The sequence below is a fragment of the Anthonomus grandis genome, chromosome 3 (genome assembly GCF_022605725.1).
Source record: "Anthonomus grandis grandis chromosome 3, icAntGran1.3, whole genome shotgun sequence".
Classification (NCBI taxonomy): Eukaryota; Metazoa; Arthropoda; class Insecta; order Coleoptera; family Curculionidae; genus Anthonomus; species Anthonomus grandis.
Window position 1 is genome coordinate 46545336 of NC_065548.1, and position 16695 is coordinate 46562030.

At 34.0% G+C, this 16695-nt stretch overlaps 1 protein-coding gene across 2 annotated transcripts in view; it reads left to right on the top strand.

The window, feature by feature from the left end:
- The window catches only part of LOC126734220 (anoctamin-3-like), a 151599-nt gene that overhangs the window by 27256 nt on the left and 107648 nt on the right, over positions 1-16695 (top strand). For both annotated transcript variants that reach the window (XM_050437756.1, XM_050437757.1), the window contains exons 5-6: positions 4280-4440; positions 8973-9063. In XM_050437756.1, coding sequence (XP_050293713.1) covers positions 4280-4440; positions 8973-9063 — 252 coding nt within the window. The remainder of the gene's footprint in view (positions 1-4279; positions 4441-8972; positions 9064-16695) is intronic.

The window sequence follows — 16695 nt, forward strand, 5'->3', positions numbered from 1 at the left end:
TTTCTCTCTCGACTTATTAGTAGGTAAAATGTGTATATTTAAAAAAAATAAATATAAATTACCGTACTTGCATATTCTGTTTCTTTCCTTTTCTTCCTTCTGAACAAAATTTTCATAAAATAAAGAACAAATATATGACCATGCAGTTTTTTTTATTTGATCATGGTAGTTTTCATCCCCCACATTCCATATAACAATTAATTTTTTAATTTCTTCAATCAAAAATTCAATATGTAGTTCTTTCTCCGCCATTGTTGAAGTGCCAGTAAACTAAAATAACCTGACGTGTGCACTGCTCAAAATAAAACAAAATACTAAGAAACCACAAGTAGGGTTGTGGCGTTGTTGCGGCCTAGAGGAAAGTGTTGGGAAAAAACGACCGTGAGATGGCCGTTGCGTCGCCGCATCGAGACGGCGTTATGTGTGCATTGTCTCATCTAAAGCCGGCCCCAGACGATGTATGTATTCGGCGAATGTACCTTCGTACTGCGACTTCGGCTACCCTCCGACACGCTGCGGCATTCGGAATATATTCCACATCGCATCTTTGTTGGCAAACGTTCGCCACAGGGCCTCAGTTATAGAACAGTAGCAGAGAGAAGTAGTAGTGATTTTTTTAAATAAAAATATGGATAGGGACGATGAGCAAGCGGCTGCGGTTGCGGCCTATATGGTTATTTTAGGAAGCATTTTGCATTTTTTCAAATGCAAACCAGTTTGGTTTAAAAATGTCATTTGTGCCAGCACCAGATTTGTTGCTTGCTTTAACTTTGCAGCAAGCAGGGTTCTAAATATAGACATTAAAGAATCTTTCTTCTTTTTTAGATCTGCGACACTTATTTGGTCCTTCTTTGAAAAATATGAATGTATTTGCACCCAGGCGTCGCCAACTTTGTTCCTATTTTTGTGGTCTGGGTATTTTGGGTCCCATATTATGGGATATAATTCGTACAGATCCAAGAATTCAATCACCAAATCATTAGACCATTCCATGATAACTTAAATAAATAACACCAATAAATATTAAAAATAATATTAATTTTAATTTTGAAGTAAACTTCAAAAGGCAACTCACCAAAAATATTATACGAAAACACCCGGTGCTAAGCTTGTCGCAACTATGACTGAAGGAAAAATAGGCAAATAAGTGTGCGTAGCTAAGAACACCGTCTGAGAGCTACCTCCTTTGATGCGTGCCCTAAAACCGACAGCAATTCGGATAGCGGCGCGAATGCCGAACGTTCGCCACATACACACATCGTCTGGGGCCGGCTAAATACTTGGTTCTTCACACCGCAAGTACGGTACCGCAACGGCGTTGCATCTTACAAAACCGAATGTGTACACCGGGCCTAAGATCGAATTAGGGACTAGAATTTTGGTTTCATCAAAGAAACATTTCATGTCCCTAATTATGATGCTATTCCGCGAGTACCTATGAAAGTTGCTACGTTTTTTCGCTTCTTCTAAGTTCCAGAACTGCACGAGATACAATATAGACCTGGAGTTTAGAAAGGTATTTTCACCTTGATTAATACACTAATAATTTAGATACTGTCGAAAATTCAACTTTCAACTTTCGTAACTGTGCATGTTTATTTTACTACGGCTCATTATTAAAATTTTCATAATTTGAAGATAGGCACTTTAGGCTGATCCTCTATCCTTAGATAGAAACCGGTTGAGCAGCAAGCTGCTTATACCCGCTTATGGCTGTTCCTAATTGTTCCTGTGAGAAGGTGACTCTGTTGTTGGGTGGACTATCAAGCCATAAGCGTCTATGAGTCGTTTCCTAAGGGAAGAGTTGGTCGCATACTTGTTGGAGAGTATTTATTAATTAAGGTTAATTTTTGGCATTAACCTCGGGGCTAAATATTAAGTTTATCCATTATATGTAAAGGTACAACCTTTACTACTCTTGATCTACTATGGTACACTTAGATAAGAATTTGGTAACTTAATACAGACACCAAATAAATTTAATCTATTTTGCTCAAACTGTCCATCCACTTATGTACATAACTGAGGAGCCAAAAAGTCCTACTGGTCTTTGGATTCAGTTTGTGTCAATTTCACTTCTTATTTCATTTGCCAATTCAATATAATTCAACCGACCATTATTGAATTAACATCTCTTAACCCTCGCCGTACCGAATATGTCTTCGATGACCCGAAACTAAAAAATCCTGAAATATCTTTTGCTTCCCTGATTTTTTTTCAGTGAGCGTCCATGAATTCTCAAATTTTATCATAACAATGGTTTATTTGGTAAAAATTTAAGAAAAAACTAATTTTTTCTTCAAAAAATTATGGATGGGTCACCGACGACCCGGTTTTGGGATAAATAGGTATATGCAAAAACTCCCTTTTTTACAAATCTAAACAAGATAAGTTGCGTATATTTCCAATTTATTGCTTTGTGGTTCAGTTTACTGTCGAACGTTACTGTGAGAGGGTTATTTTATTTTTTAATAATAAATAGTAAGCTGCCATGTGGTCTAAAAATAGGGGTTTATCCGACAAGGAATTCTACGAAATATTGATGTATTCTTCAGATCACGAGTGCGAAACCGAAATACCTTTGGAACAGGCATTTAGTGTTTTGTCAGATGATGAGGACATCTCAGATGAAGAGCCTGAGATACATAACGGCAATCTTTCATTTCAAGAGTTAGAAGAAGAACAAATACATTTACCTGATCCATTAGAAGACGAAACAGTGAGCAATAAACAGTCGTACGATATTGATAATCGCACTTGGTATACTGTTGCACATAAAACAGGAAAATCCAGAACATGCAATAGCTTGCAAGAAAATAAAGGTCTCACAGATAAAAGCAAAGATATAAATTCTATAATTGACTGTTTTAAGCTGTTCTTTTCTAATGATTTGTTAGATATTATTATAAAATACACAAACAAATAAGCTAAAGACTTTATAAACACATAAGGAAAGTCATGAAGTCAAGATGGAATCATGGATTGAGGTCGACACTATAGAATTTCTCGCTTTCCTTGGAATCCTTAATCTTACTGGTAGATTTCGAGAATCAAGAGAAAGTGTACGTAGTTTATGGTCGACTACAAACAAAGCATTCACCAGGCCTGTTTATCAGGCTACTATGTCCAGAAATAGGTTCACTGACATTTTACGTCACCTTCGTTTCGATGATCTATCTATAAGGGCTGAGAGAAAAAAAAAAAGGATAAACTTGCTGCGATTCGTGAGATCACTGAGAATTGCAGGAAATCTTACAATCCTTTAGCTTTTGGAACTATTGATGAGCAATTGGTAATTTTCCGGGGTCGCTGTTCATTCAAAGTTTACATACCAAGTAAACCGGGCAAATATGGTATAAAAGTATGGGCCCTTTGTGTTTCGACAATTCATTCATTCATTCAAATGGAATAGTAGAAAAGAATCAAGGACCTCGAGTTGTTAAAACTTTAGCAAGCCACTGGTATCGTAGTGGGCGAAATATAACCACTGATAATTTTTTCACCGACAACACTTTAGCAGAAGATATTTTGTCCCAGAATCTAACAATTGTGGAGACGGTCCGCAAAACTCGCAAAGACCTGCCAAAGTGCTTACTGGATATTCACGAAAAAGCAACGTTATTCTTCACAGTTTCTTTTCACACGAAATCTTACTTTAGTGTCCTACGCTACGAAACCCAAAAAATTTGTGGTATTGCTATCTTCAATGCATCACCAACATGACATTGCGGGGGAGGATTTGAAATTATAATTTAATTAAATTTAATTTAGATTTAATTAAACCTGACATAATAACCTCCTATAATGAGACAAAAAGTGGCGTCGATTGCTTCAATAAAATTATACGTAAGTACTCTTCCAAAAGATGCACAAGAACATGGCCTCTACGTTTATTTTTTGGTTTGATGTCGCTTCATAAGGACTTGTAATGAATGTGATTTTTTAGACAAATAAAAGAAAATATTTAGTTTGTTATTCTTTTTCGTAAGTTTTTTAGGTATATGTATTTAGAATAAAATGTTTTAGTTATTTATTTTTGTAATAAACGTAAAGCAAAATATAGAAACATCTTTTATTATGATTCCCATATTTTTTCAAATAAAAATTTTACAAAAAAAAGGGTCAATTTTTACCCGGTTCTGGGATCCAAAAAAAAAAATATTATTTTGGGACGGCTAGGGTTAATAAAGAAATAAGTTTCAGTAATTAACTTAAAAAATAAATTTTAAAAAACAGCGTACTTAATAAAAATATATTATAAAAACAATGGATTTTTTAGAAAAGAGTTATGTTCCTCAAAAGAATACCTTTGCCCATTATGCGAAGGGAGAAAAGGGTGCAAGTTTCTGCAAATAAAAACCACGTGCAATTTAGCGCATTGGAGTTTTATATTTGATAATGAATTTACTATCGCCTTTGCAGTTTTTATTTCATTTTGGGGTAAGTATTTGCTTTTACTTAAAATTTTAGTTGTTATAAAGCTCTCTGGAATCCGCGTCTTGACTTGATTATCAGGCCTGAAAGCATTTATTAATTTCAAACCGGTGATTTGACAAATAGTGAATAGGGATTTAAATTTCAACTAAACAAGCAAGGCTTAGTCTCCTCTGCATCTGTAAACCCTCGCTACAGTACAACTTTATTAAACAAATAGATCTAAATGAATGCATTTCAAAGTCAAGTAAAAAACTTTGTATGCTACTTCACAAATATTCAAGTTTTGATATTCATGATGATAAACCAATAAAATCTCCTTAGAAATCTTTGTGTTTTGAGATAAAGAATACGAAGTTTGTATTGTCAGCATTTAAGCCAAGTTTATTAATTTTAAATCAGTTTTAATCAAATCTGAAATGGTTCATAGATGTCTAAAAAAGAATAGTGTGGTTGCTACTATAAGTAAATTAGAATCATCAGCAACATGACAAGATGAGAATTTTAATTTTGATATCTCATTGGCTAAATTATATGAAAAAATAATTGAATTGATCCTAAAACACTTTCCTGGGCAATTCTAAGAGTAATATAGTATATTCTTCTTCAGAATAAAAACTTTGTTTATCGAAAGTAATGATCACCTTTTGTTGCCTAATAGAGATGTAGGATCAATAATTCACTTTAGAGCCGGACTTCTGACTGTCATCTTTTCAACCAATCGAGTTTTTACGCAAAATTTCATAATTACACTATTGAAAGCTTTGGACCGGTTCAAAATATATTATTGGAAAAATGGAAAAATTAATCCTTTTTGTGCCTTTCACAATTGTTATAATGAAATCGTAAGTTGTTGTCTTGAGAGATTGATAATAAGTTTATGAGCATAAAAGAACTGCGAATGTCGTGTGCACATTGCAATTTCAAAAATTAGGGCTGGATTAAGTATATGTCGACATGCTGTTGATATAAGGTGAACATTCGAGAATTTGCAAAGAAAAATTCAAACTGGTTATTTTCCAAGTCCGAAAAATTCAAATCATGCTCGACTCATAAGAAATGAAGCAATAAATGTCCTTACACTCGTGTCAATAAATCCACATATCTCAGTAAGTGGCATCTCAGAAGAGATGAATATACCGGGAAGTTCAGTGCAGCGAATTCTGGCTAACCACAGATACCACCCTTTCAAAATTCACTTGGTGCAACATTTACAGCCAAACGACTACCAAAGAAGATTACAATTTATAGCCTTTGTATCAACTCAGTTACATGATGTTCCAAATTTTCTAGGAAAAATTATGTGAAGCGACGAATCACGATTTCACAATAATGGCATTACAAATCCTCATAATCCTAGTCATTATTGTTCTACAAAAAAATTAAATTGGATCCGAGAAACTTACTTCCAGAATATTTGGGAAATAAATGTGTGGGTTTGACTTTTTAATGGGCGAATAATTGGACCATATTTTTATCCTACCAACGCTGCTCAAAGAAGTTCCTCTAAAGGCGCATATACATTAAATGGGACGCGCACGCGACACGCATGAAATGCACCTGGTAGAATTTTTAGTTGGGACGCGCCTACCGCGCGTTTACTATGCGCTATTTTAATCCATTAGGAGAAACGCGCCTGCCACGCACAACCAACAAAACGATTTATTGATTGTAATTAAATTTTTATTTGAAAGTGCAAACAAGCTTCAGTTTACTTTAGCATTTGAGTAACAGTATAGAGTACTTCCTGACTGTCTGACAATAAAGAAATAGCGTTAATAACCCTGGGTAGTGGTTGCATAGTAATTGCAGAAAGTTAACTAAAATAAATCGAAATTCTCGCTAATAGTGGCGTACTGGGTTATATAAAAAACGTTCTGCCCTAGAACTTATGCAAGATTTAAAGCCGATCAGCGAACAGTATAAACATTTTTCACGAAAATCACCAATAGACTTTGAATCTTTGCTGCAAAAAATAGGACCCTAAATCGCGAAAACAAAACTAAATTTCGGAAGTCAATATGATGTCAAGACAGGTTAAATTCATCAGCAATTTTCGAACACCGAATTTTAAATATGAAAAAATCATTTTAGAAATAAACAATGCTAAAATATTTAAACTTTTAATCAGCCGCTATTTTGAAAAGGGGAAAATATAAAGCAATTCATCCTTTCCAGTCCAACGAGGTCGTAGCTCTCTTATTAGCCGAGATATCGCATTTTTAAAGCCCATTTTTGAGCTCAAATACGAGGTCGAAAAATGACTTTTTTCCAAATTTTCATTCCCTTAGTCTTGCTACGAATCCGAACGCGTCGCGTGCGCGTTCTGTTCAATGTATACGCATCTTAACAGAACGACATAATATGTGGCTTCAAAAAGATGGTGCTCATAACTCACATATTGTATCCAATTTACAATTGACAAGAGATTTGGAAAGTCTTGGATCAGAAATAGAGGTCCTGTCAGGTGGCCAGCCCGCTCAGCTGACTTAACACCACTAGATTTTTGCTTGTGAGGATATTTAAAGGGACAAGTTGACACTGAAGAGCTAGAAAACAAAATTACTCGTGTTTGTAGAGCGATTCCGAAAGAAGTAATAAGAAGCGCCTGCACCACTCAGCTGATAAAGACGTTTGAACTCTATTAAACCGAGAACGGTTAGCATTTTAAACTGTTTTATTAGTAGATTGAGTCAGAATTAAATATCATCATGTAATAATAACCAATTATCTCAAAAACCATCAATATTATAGTGTATTATAAATTTTGCATGTCGAATTAAATGAAGAGTAAGAATTAGGTAAAATATACAGGGCATTACATTTAAAAGAACTTACTTGACAATGAAAATCGTGTTTTTGAGCCATTCTAAACATTTAAGAAACTGTCAACAAAATTAATATTTTCAAACAAACACTTTTCAGTTGACTTTTTTTTATATTATATACAGGGGCGAAAAAAAATCGTGCGTAAATAGAGTTAGGACACCCTATATATTAATCCCCTCTTCCCCAAGCAGATCACTATAATGACATACTCTTGTCCTATTGCAGTAGTAGTAGTAAGGGTGGAGTAGCTAGAGCTCGGCAAGTAGGCCTTAAAAGTTCCTTTCCGTCAACTCGAGAATCACCTACCCTTACTTCCTACTATTAATGCATGGCACTAAGTCGACCCGTCCTCATAGTAAAGGCTTGCATGCTGTCCCATTCCATCTTCCCGCTTCCCCTGTTCCGCAATTCAGATAGCGTGGACTTTCTCTTATACCAAAAAAGGTAGATATCTATTTAGGCAATTATGCCAAGTTAGAATTCCCTTGTCATCCTTCTAGATGCTGTTAATCCTGACTTCTAGTAGGATTCCAAGTAATCCAAAAAGAATATTTAGAGATGCCACTGGTGTTGTTCTCATGGCTCCAATACTTCCCTCGTTGATAACCTCGTTAATGCCGCTGGCCATCATACCACGGATTCGTACGAGACCCTCGGTCAGTATAACTGCAGTATAAAGTCACTGAAGAATATGGGATTTTAGGCCCCATCTTGTACCTACTGTTTGTCGTAATTACCATATTAGGGCTGTTGTCTCATTTACTACATGAATTTTAAACGTGAGTTGGTTACCTTAAGTAACTCTTAAGTGCTTGACCTGCTGCCGCCGACATAGTGGGAGGTTTTAAGCCTATTAAATTCTTCCTTCCCCCTTGTCTTAACACGACAATCCCCTAGTTTGGCACTGATCTTCCTTTTGACCTATAAGTCTAAATGTACCCATGCGATACGCATCGCTATCGACAAAATGGTAAGAGGCTCACGAATATCTTTACTATCTCTATTTCCTACTACTTTTTACACCCTAAGATAGCTCTCTCTCTCTATACTCCTAGTACCTCATTGCAGTCACAGTAAGTAGAGCATGTTGGTCATGTTCGGTAAAGTGAGAAGTTGCTTACGTACTACCTCTATTCTCTATTTGTCTATACACCCCAGGGTTAAGAAAAGGTCTCATGTTTCTCTACTACTTTGTTGTTCCATTACAGTACCATAAATGGCCATAATCTGAATCCGGCTAAAAATCTCTCCTTAAAGATATAAATTTTATCATCGTGTATTGATTGACTAAGGAATTCCCAGCCTTATGCTGTTGGACTATGTGAAGTACTTCCGTTATTAGTTTTCAAGAAGGTTTGGTCCTTCGGTCAAGTACAGGAAAATAATACAGTACACTAGAACTATCTACTGATACAACTATGGTATTTGGAGAAAAGACCTACGTGCTTAGCAACAATATAGATATTTCTTTAATGAACCCTAATATCTCAACTTTCAGCTTTTAAAATAAAAATAATGGATTATTCATGGAAAGGCTGAGTTTTTTGACTTCTCGAAACCTTTTAACATCATTAATCAGAAACTAATGTTGCAAAAACTGTGGTTAATCAGTTGATACTCAGGGATATTCCTTGGGATGCCCAGTTAAACCGAAACTTTTTAAATAACCGTAATAACCAGATAATATATTAATTTATTTTTATTTTCAGCTACACTATTTATCACTTTGTGGAAACGAAAGGAAAGCAAGCTGAAATTAAGATGGAATTGCCTAGATGATATTCGCGAAGTTCAAATAAGGTAAAAACATTAACTCTATTAAGCAATGTGATATGTAACTAATTCATGTACAAGGTGACTTAATTTGAAGCCTTCTCATTGAATCAAGAAATAATCTTGGAATCAAGAAATACAGAAATGGTTATATTTTATTACACACCACTTCCATTTGTTTGTGCCAGGACAATTGTTGATAATTTTCAAAAATTTACTCGTATTTTATTAAGTAAGTTAGGGTAAAAAGCAAAAATTTAATTCAAACAAAAATATTTTTAAAACACCGGCCTGCTTCTATACTGTTTATTAGCTTATGCGTAAATGTCTCTAGCACTGGTCAACAATGATGGCTGACGTATTATCAGCAAAAAAAAGGTAAGTAATAGCTGCCATAATAATGCACCTTGTTAATGAACAATTTACAAGTATTTTATGAATAACAACAAGAGATATAGACCGTGTATACACCCTTTTATTACGATAGATAGCTAGTTAAATTCAGACATCAACCAACGGTCTTTTAAAAAACATTTATTAACACTAAAAGGGCCTTAAAGTAGGTCAACAAAAATATGAATAGCAACGGTATTGTTACATTTGTTGCATAATGTTACCGATATATTACAAGCGATTCCTTACATATAAAAATAGTCCTAAGCTAAGCATATTATAATGTAATAAAAACAGTTAATTATGGTTATAAGATATGTCTCCTTCCCTCAACTCAGTTCTGTCAACGTTCTCATTGACAAGCCTCTGCAGGATTTTCAAAGGGATGGTACTTTGCCAATGAAAGATGATTAATGCTTAACAGCATAAAAGGATGACTGATATTGTGGTAAGAACATAATTGTGCATTGGAACATGTTGTACTAGGTGATGGAGATGTATAGGTTTGATGATATCTTCTTGGATTTTCTTAGGATCCTGAAGATGCCTAATTTCTAAATTGATTGAAATATTGGTGTTTCGAAGTTTTGTAATTTTTAAATTTATGACTATATATTTATATATGTAATTTTTTATTTATGGAAAATTTTTGATGGCTATGCATCCATTTTGCAATTTGTCCTGAGTAGACCTATTAAGTGTTCTTCGCATTGGCTATACCATAATTCGTTGCATAGTATTTACTAGGACTTTCATTATTATCATTAGATTCATTATTTGGCACGGAATAGACTAATTCTAAATTATATACATTTGTTTAAAATCTGGGTATCTTAATTTCTAGAATTGCCATTTCATTTAAAATTAAAAGGCGGGTTTTACAAAACTGGGATAATAATAACTTAAGTATTACCATATTTCAATTATTTCTTTTAAACCTAAAATTTGGAAATCTAAAGTTTTTAAGTGTCTAAAAGATAAAATATGTAATATTTTTTCAAAAAATTGATTTATGTTGGTTTTTTGAATATATTGATTTTGCAGATTTAACATTAAATTAGACTGGGTATTTGATTTAGAAATTTCATTACGTATGTTTTTGGAATTCTCGCTATTCGTGTGAATATTATTTTGAAAGTCATGTCTTATATTTCCTGCTAATGATCTAAGATCGTTCATTTTGTGCATATACTCAAGCTGAGTAAATTTCAATATTTCCCAATTCTGGATAATGAATGAATACTTAAGGAAATGAATACTTAAGGCTACTTATATTAAAGGGTATATACAGTGACCGCCTAAAGTTCCACATAAATGTTGGTTAAATGTAAATATTTCTGAAACAGTTGAGTTTTGAGATAAGGTGTGTTATAGGAAACTTGCTTGGAATTTCGCCTATATTTCATAAATACAATAAAAAATATAGCATTTCATTTTAAAAAAATGACCGATGACGTCATATCTTTTTTTTTGTTCCACCCTGTATACAACAATTTATGTCAAATAATGCGCTACTTAAAATAAAAATCGAGTCCGAGCGTTTTCTCAAAAAATCATGTCTCTAATTTTTATCGAATTAATGCGGATTTTTAGGCGGTCACTGTGTATGTAGTACCTATGATATTGCGTTATTACGAGGGCGGGTCAATAAGTCCGTGACTCTTTGAATTTCCCGCCCTTTAATGGAAATGGCAACTCTGGTCTTGTCAACAGAGAACTGTCAGTTGACGCCTGTCAAAATTTGAACAAGCTGCGTCATTTAGTTTGTGTTTGACAGCTATTGATAGCAGACTACCACTCGTTTTGAGAAGAAAATGAAAAAAAGTGAATTTCTTTGCTCATTAAGCATTATTTTTTACGGAAAAAAACCATCACTCAAACCAAGGCTAAGCTTGATAAATATTAAGGGGACTCTGCACCATCCATTTCCATGGTAAAGAAGTGGTTTATTGAATTTCGATGTGGCCGTATAAGCACGGAAGATGCCGAATGTTTTGGACGCCGGTCTCTACATCCAAAACAATCAATCAAACCAAAACGACAATTTCCCAAGAGTGTTTGGCGTTATTCAACCGCAATATTGACGAATTTTTGCGTCGTTTCGTCACCGTGGACGAAACGTGGATCCACCACAACACGCCGGAGACCAAACAGCAGTCAAAACAGTGGATTTCTCGGGGTGAATCGGCGCCCAAGAAGGCAAAGGTGGGTTTGTCAGCCAATGTCAGCCAAAACAAATCAATAGAGAATATTATACCAACTTATTGGATAGAATGAGGAACTGAAAGAAAAAAGACCACATTTGGCCAAAAAAAAAGTTCTTTTCCACCAGGACAATGCAAGGGTCCACACATGTGCAGTTTCCATGGCAAAAATCCATGAATTAGGTTACGAATTACTTCCTCATCCGCCCTATTCTCCAGATTTAGCCCCCAGTGACTATTTCCTATTCCCAAACTTAAAGAAATGGCTCGGCGGAAAGAGATTTGACTCCAACGACGAAATCATCTCTCAAACAAATGCCTATTTTGATGACCTCGACAAATCATATTTTTCCGAAGGGATAAAAAAATTGGAGAAACGTTGGACTAAGTGTATAGAACTCAAAGGAGACTATGTTGAAAAATAAAATAACTTTTTATATAAAAACCTGTCTTTTATCCAAAAAGTCACGGACTTATTGACCCGCCCTCGTACTAAAGAGGGAGAAACTTCTTTCATATAATATCTACCATTGTGAAGTTTATGTACCTGAAGTGCTTGGCAAAAGTAGAACTACGATCAGGGGGAGTACAATGAAGGGATGACCCATAGAGTCCTATAAAGACGCGACTAAATTGTGCTGGTCCAGATAAGATGTTTGGAAGGGCAGCACTTGGATTAGCTAGATCCCCGACAATACGGTAGGCAGCTTAGCAGACTCTCGGCTTGGTCTTCTTTAAAAGGGTCGCAGTGCCAAGTGTTGCGGTACTGGAGGTTGGTCTATGTGTTCAGATTCTTGATAGTGAATTCTTGAAAGTAATAATAGAAAATGTTAATTATAAATGAGTGTGAAGTTTAATAAATAATAAATACAAGTGACATTTGGGCTTTTATTTAGGCCTTTAATGAAATACAACGTAAATGCGAGAAATAGCAAATAGAACCAGTGCAAGTTTAATTAAAGCACAACACATTTACACAACGGCACACCGATAAAGGGTAATATTGCACTATCCTATTCGCAGTGCAAATTTAAATTCAGAAATCGACGAACTGTCTTTTAAAAAATATTTACTAACACTAAAAGGGCCTTAAACTAGGTGAACAAAAATATAAATAAATAATAAATAAATAAATATGTCTTTATTTGGTATCAAATACACATTACATTACATTTGCCCAAAAAGGCGAAGATTAGCAAAAGCTACTTTTATCTCTTAACCCTAATAATAATAATTACAAACGTTTTGACAAACAAGCACTGCAATCGATAGATGTATATGACCACATGATCAAATTTTCTTAAATTACATACAAATCGACAACACGTATTTTGTACACGTTGCAGTTTCTGCTGGGTTATTTTATCAAGTCAAGGATAATAAACGATAAAACACTAATTTAAAATAGATAACACTGACGATACTGAGAGTTTTTTTCTTGTCTTAAAATTTAAAATATGTTTGTTAGCATAGAACAAACGCATACCTACGCAAATAGCACCTCTATAAGACAGCACTAATATGTCCTTGGAATCTTAAAGAAGAATCAATAGTTAAACCTAGAATCCTGACGCTCTTAGCAAAAGCCAAGGGGTTATAATATATATCTGTACTCGGGAGGCATACAACCAATAACACCTCAACAAAAGGACAAAGCGCTCCAAAAAATTTTGCTCGTGACGTCACGCGTTTGGGCCATGCACTTGACGGGTTGGTTTTCAGGTGAATTCAGCTGTTGACGCTGCCGTTGTTCGTCCACGGAAGGCTGCCTGCAACGCTGCCAGACTTTGCAGATTGCCGTGAACGTTAGGTTGCTCTATTACTATCTTAAAATAATTAAATTTATATCTTTAACTCTTTTTATAATTTAAACTTCCATTTTTTCAAATTTTATCATCTATCTAATACCTTGTTACTGTTCCAAGTTGTAACGGATACTATAAAAACGGATCTAAAGTGCATGTCTTCGGTTTTCCTAAGGATATAAATCTGAGGTGAAAATGGATAATAGCCATACACAGAGATGACTTTGAGCCTAGATGATTTATATGCAATACTTGAAGCAATAGACCTTACTATTATTACCCTGCCTTTGGAGGAAAATGCTACCAATAATGACAACCCTGACTGTGACTTAAATTCAAATACTGCTACTGAGACTGCTACCAATACCCTTGACACTACTATTCTCGATCATGTCAAACCATCAAATGACATAAATAAAATGAAACGTGTGTTCGATTTTGTGTTAAACATACTAAAAAGTGTTAAAAACATTGAAGACAACAAAATAGTGCATGCTTTAGATTTTATTTGTGAACAATTAGCTTTGCTTACAACTGCAAAGGAAAGGTACAGATATTCAAGTAGTGCAATAATTTTGACTTCTATAATCTATACTATTAGTCCTCATGCGTACAAGTATTTAAGAGATTATGGATGCCTAATTTTACCACATCCTCAAACTATAATGGGTATTTGTAACAAACACATGACCGATCCCCACATAGATAAAAAAAAATGTTTTTAACTTATGCCCGAAATGTGTTTAGTTTACTAAAGGATCATGAGAGATTTGTGACACTACTTTTGATGAAATTCATATTGACCCTTACATGGACTATAAAGGCGGTAATATCACTGGAACATCAGTTAATAATAAGTCTCTAGCTTCCTCGGCATTTACTTTTATGATTACAAGTGTGTGTTCCAGCTTTAAGGAAGTAGTTTACATAGCTCCCATCTCCAAAATAACATCCGACATACTTCATAATTTTATTAAGACAATTATTGAAAATTTAGAGGAGATTGGGTACATGGTTTTTTGTGTTATAAGTGATAATAATGCCATTAACGGGAAAGCCATGAGTAATTTTTCAACTACAGACCAACTTAGCATTGTTTATCTTCATCCCATAGATAATCAGATCAGATAGTTCATTTACTTAAATGTGTATTTAATAATTGGCTTAACTCTAAACCAGATCAAAAATTTTATTTTCCTGATTTTGACACTTCGAAGAAAAAATGTGCTTCTTTTTCTGCAATTAAAAAATTACATGAATTGGAGTATGATAAGCTTTTTAAGCCTTTAAAGTCAATATATGTATTTATGTGTATATAATAACATTTTTTACTACTTGATGGTATAAAAAAATTATTATAAATACCTAAATACATATGTTGAATTTTGGCGCAGATGTAAGGGAGTTAGGAGTCCATTTGCATTTAATATTACACCATAATATTTAACCTGACATTCAACCAGAACTAAAACATACCTTTGAATGTTTCCTGAACTCTATTCTATTCCTAGCATTTTTTAAAATAAGCCAAATATTGAGATATTAGCATAAGAAATCCCTTGGTTTTTAACAATCGGTGGCCCACATCGATGACGTCACGCGCCAAGCACTAAGGCCTTGTTTTTGAGTGGGTGTTGATACAACACTATGTGTCATTCGCTTGATTTGTGAGTATTCAGTAAAAACAACAATTTTAACACCATTAGAGGTTAGTGTTGAATTGCGAATGTGTTATCTTACTTTGACTACCCAAATTAATAACTATATAGTTTTCTTTTTAAAGGAATTTTTGTTAGAATTTGAAGGACATCGTGTTCTATATTTCTGAAAAATTATACAACATATTTTTATAATGTTGGAAATAGTGTGTATTCTGGTTAAAAGTATTGTAAAAAATAGACAAAATAAAACAAAATCTTTATTTTTTATTAGTTAATATAACATTATCAGTATGCGAACAACAGTTACTTTTACTGTCTTCGTCAGTACTAGGATAATCGTTATTGTCGAGTTTGTTATGCCTAAGATTCTTATAGAAATCATGACAGTAAGAGTTGGTAAATGGGAGCAATGATAAAAGGTCCTTGTACTTCTGTTCAGTGATATCTTTTCCTCTCTCAGTAACAGGTTGAAGTTTTTCTGGTAGATTTACGTCCAATGATCTTGCATTTCTTTTAAGATTTACGTTTCGGAAATCATCCTGAAACTTTGTCTTAAAGTACAAAATTCCAATCTCACCCTTTCTCACTTGAAGTTGTACTGCATTTGTGATTAGGACAGCCTGTTTGTCTGTCTCGATTTTTCTGACGATAAATGGTGAGTTTTTGAGAGTCCCGTAAAGTTCTTTCAAGTTAAAAAAATCTTGCACTTCCATATTTTCTACAATGAATTTTGGGGAGCATTGCCTAATGATTTGCTGCCAGTCCCACGGAGTCATAATTTCTAGACGTAATAAATTCTTTCTCTTCCTTTCAATAACAGCATGCACTGTGTCTGCCTCCATATGGGTGTGGCCTTTCAATAAAAATTTATGATTAATTACCTCAACTTGTGGATACTTGTAAAACTTTAAAATTACTTATACCAACAAACACTTATTATTTTTTATGTTTTTAATTATTTTTTTGTTTCCCATTTTATTTGTAAATGGTGCGCATAGTTTTACAATTTTATAAGCTTGATAAAAGTTTACCAGTCTTAACACCATATACTTACCTGCATCATAGGTAGTAACCGTATTTTCTAGACCCGATGATGAAGGAGTCTCTATGCACAGTTCTTGATCTGTAGTGTTCACAGTCGTGGCTGATAGGCATCTATTAGTGGTAGTGCTTAATTGTACCAATTCTAAAATTTAATAAAAATAAAAATGCATTAAAGTTTCACAATAGGTTTTTATAATTTATTCGGAATAGAGCAAACACTAAAAAAATGTCATCATAAAACATTTATATTCTATTATCTATATTATATCCAAAATAATCACATTCAAATTGATTATAATAACTGAAATTAAATTTTTTAGCGACAATCGCGCCAAACAACGCTAGTGTGTGCTCAACCTTACCTTCACAAAAACGTTTGTTATAACCTCACATTTCGACGAATTCATTTACGTTATCTATTACTATTTCTTAAATTAATTTAAAAAAGTAGTCTTACCTTCTTGTTTATCTTGCTTTTTAAGAAGTGACAAGATTCGTTTTCCTCTTGATTCCATTTTTTCAAAGCTATTTTCAAAACTATTGTAACTAAGA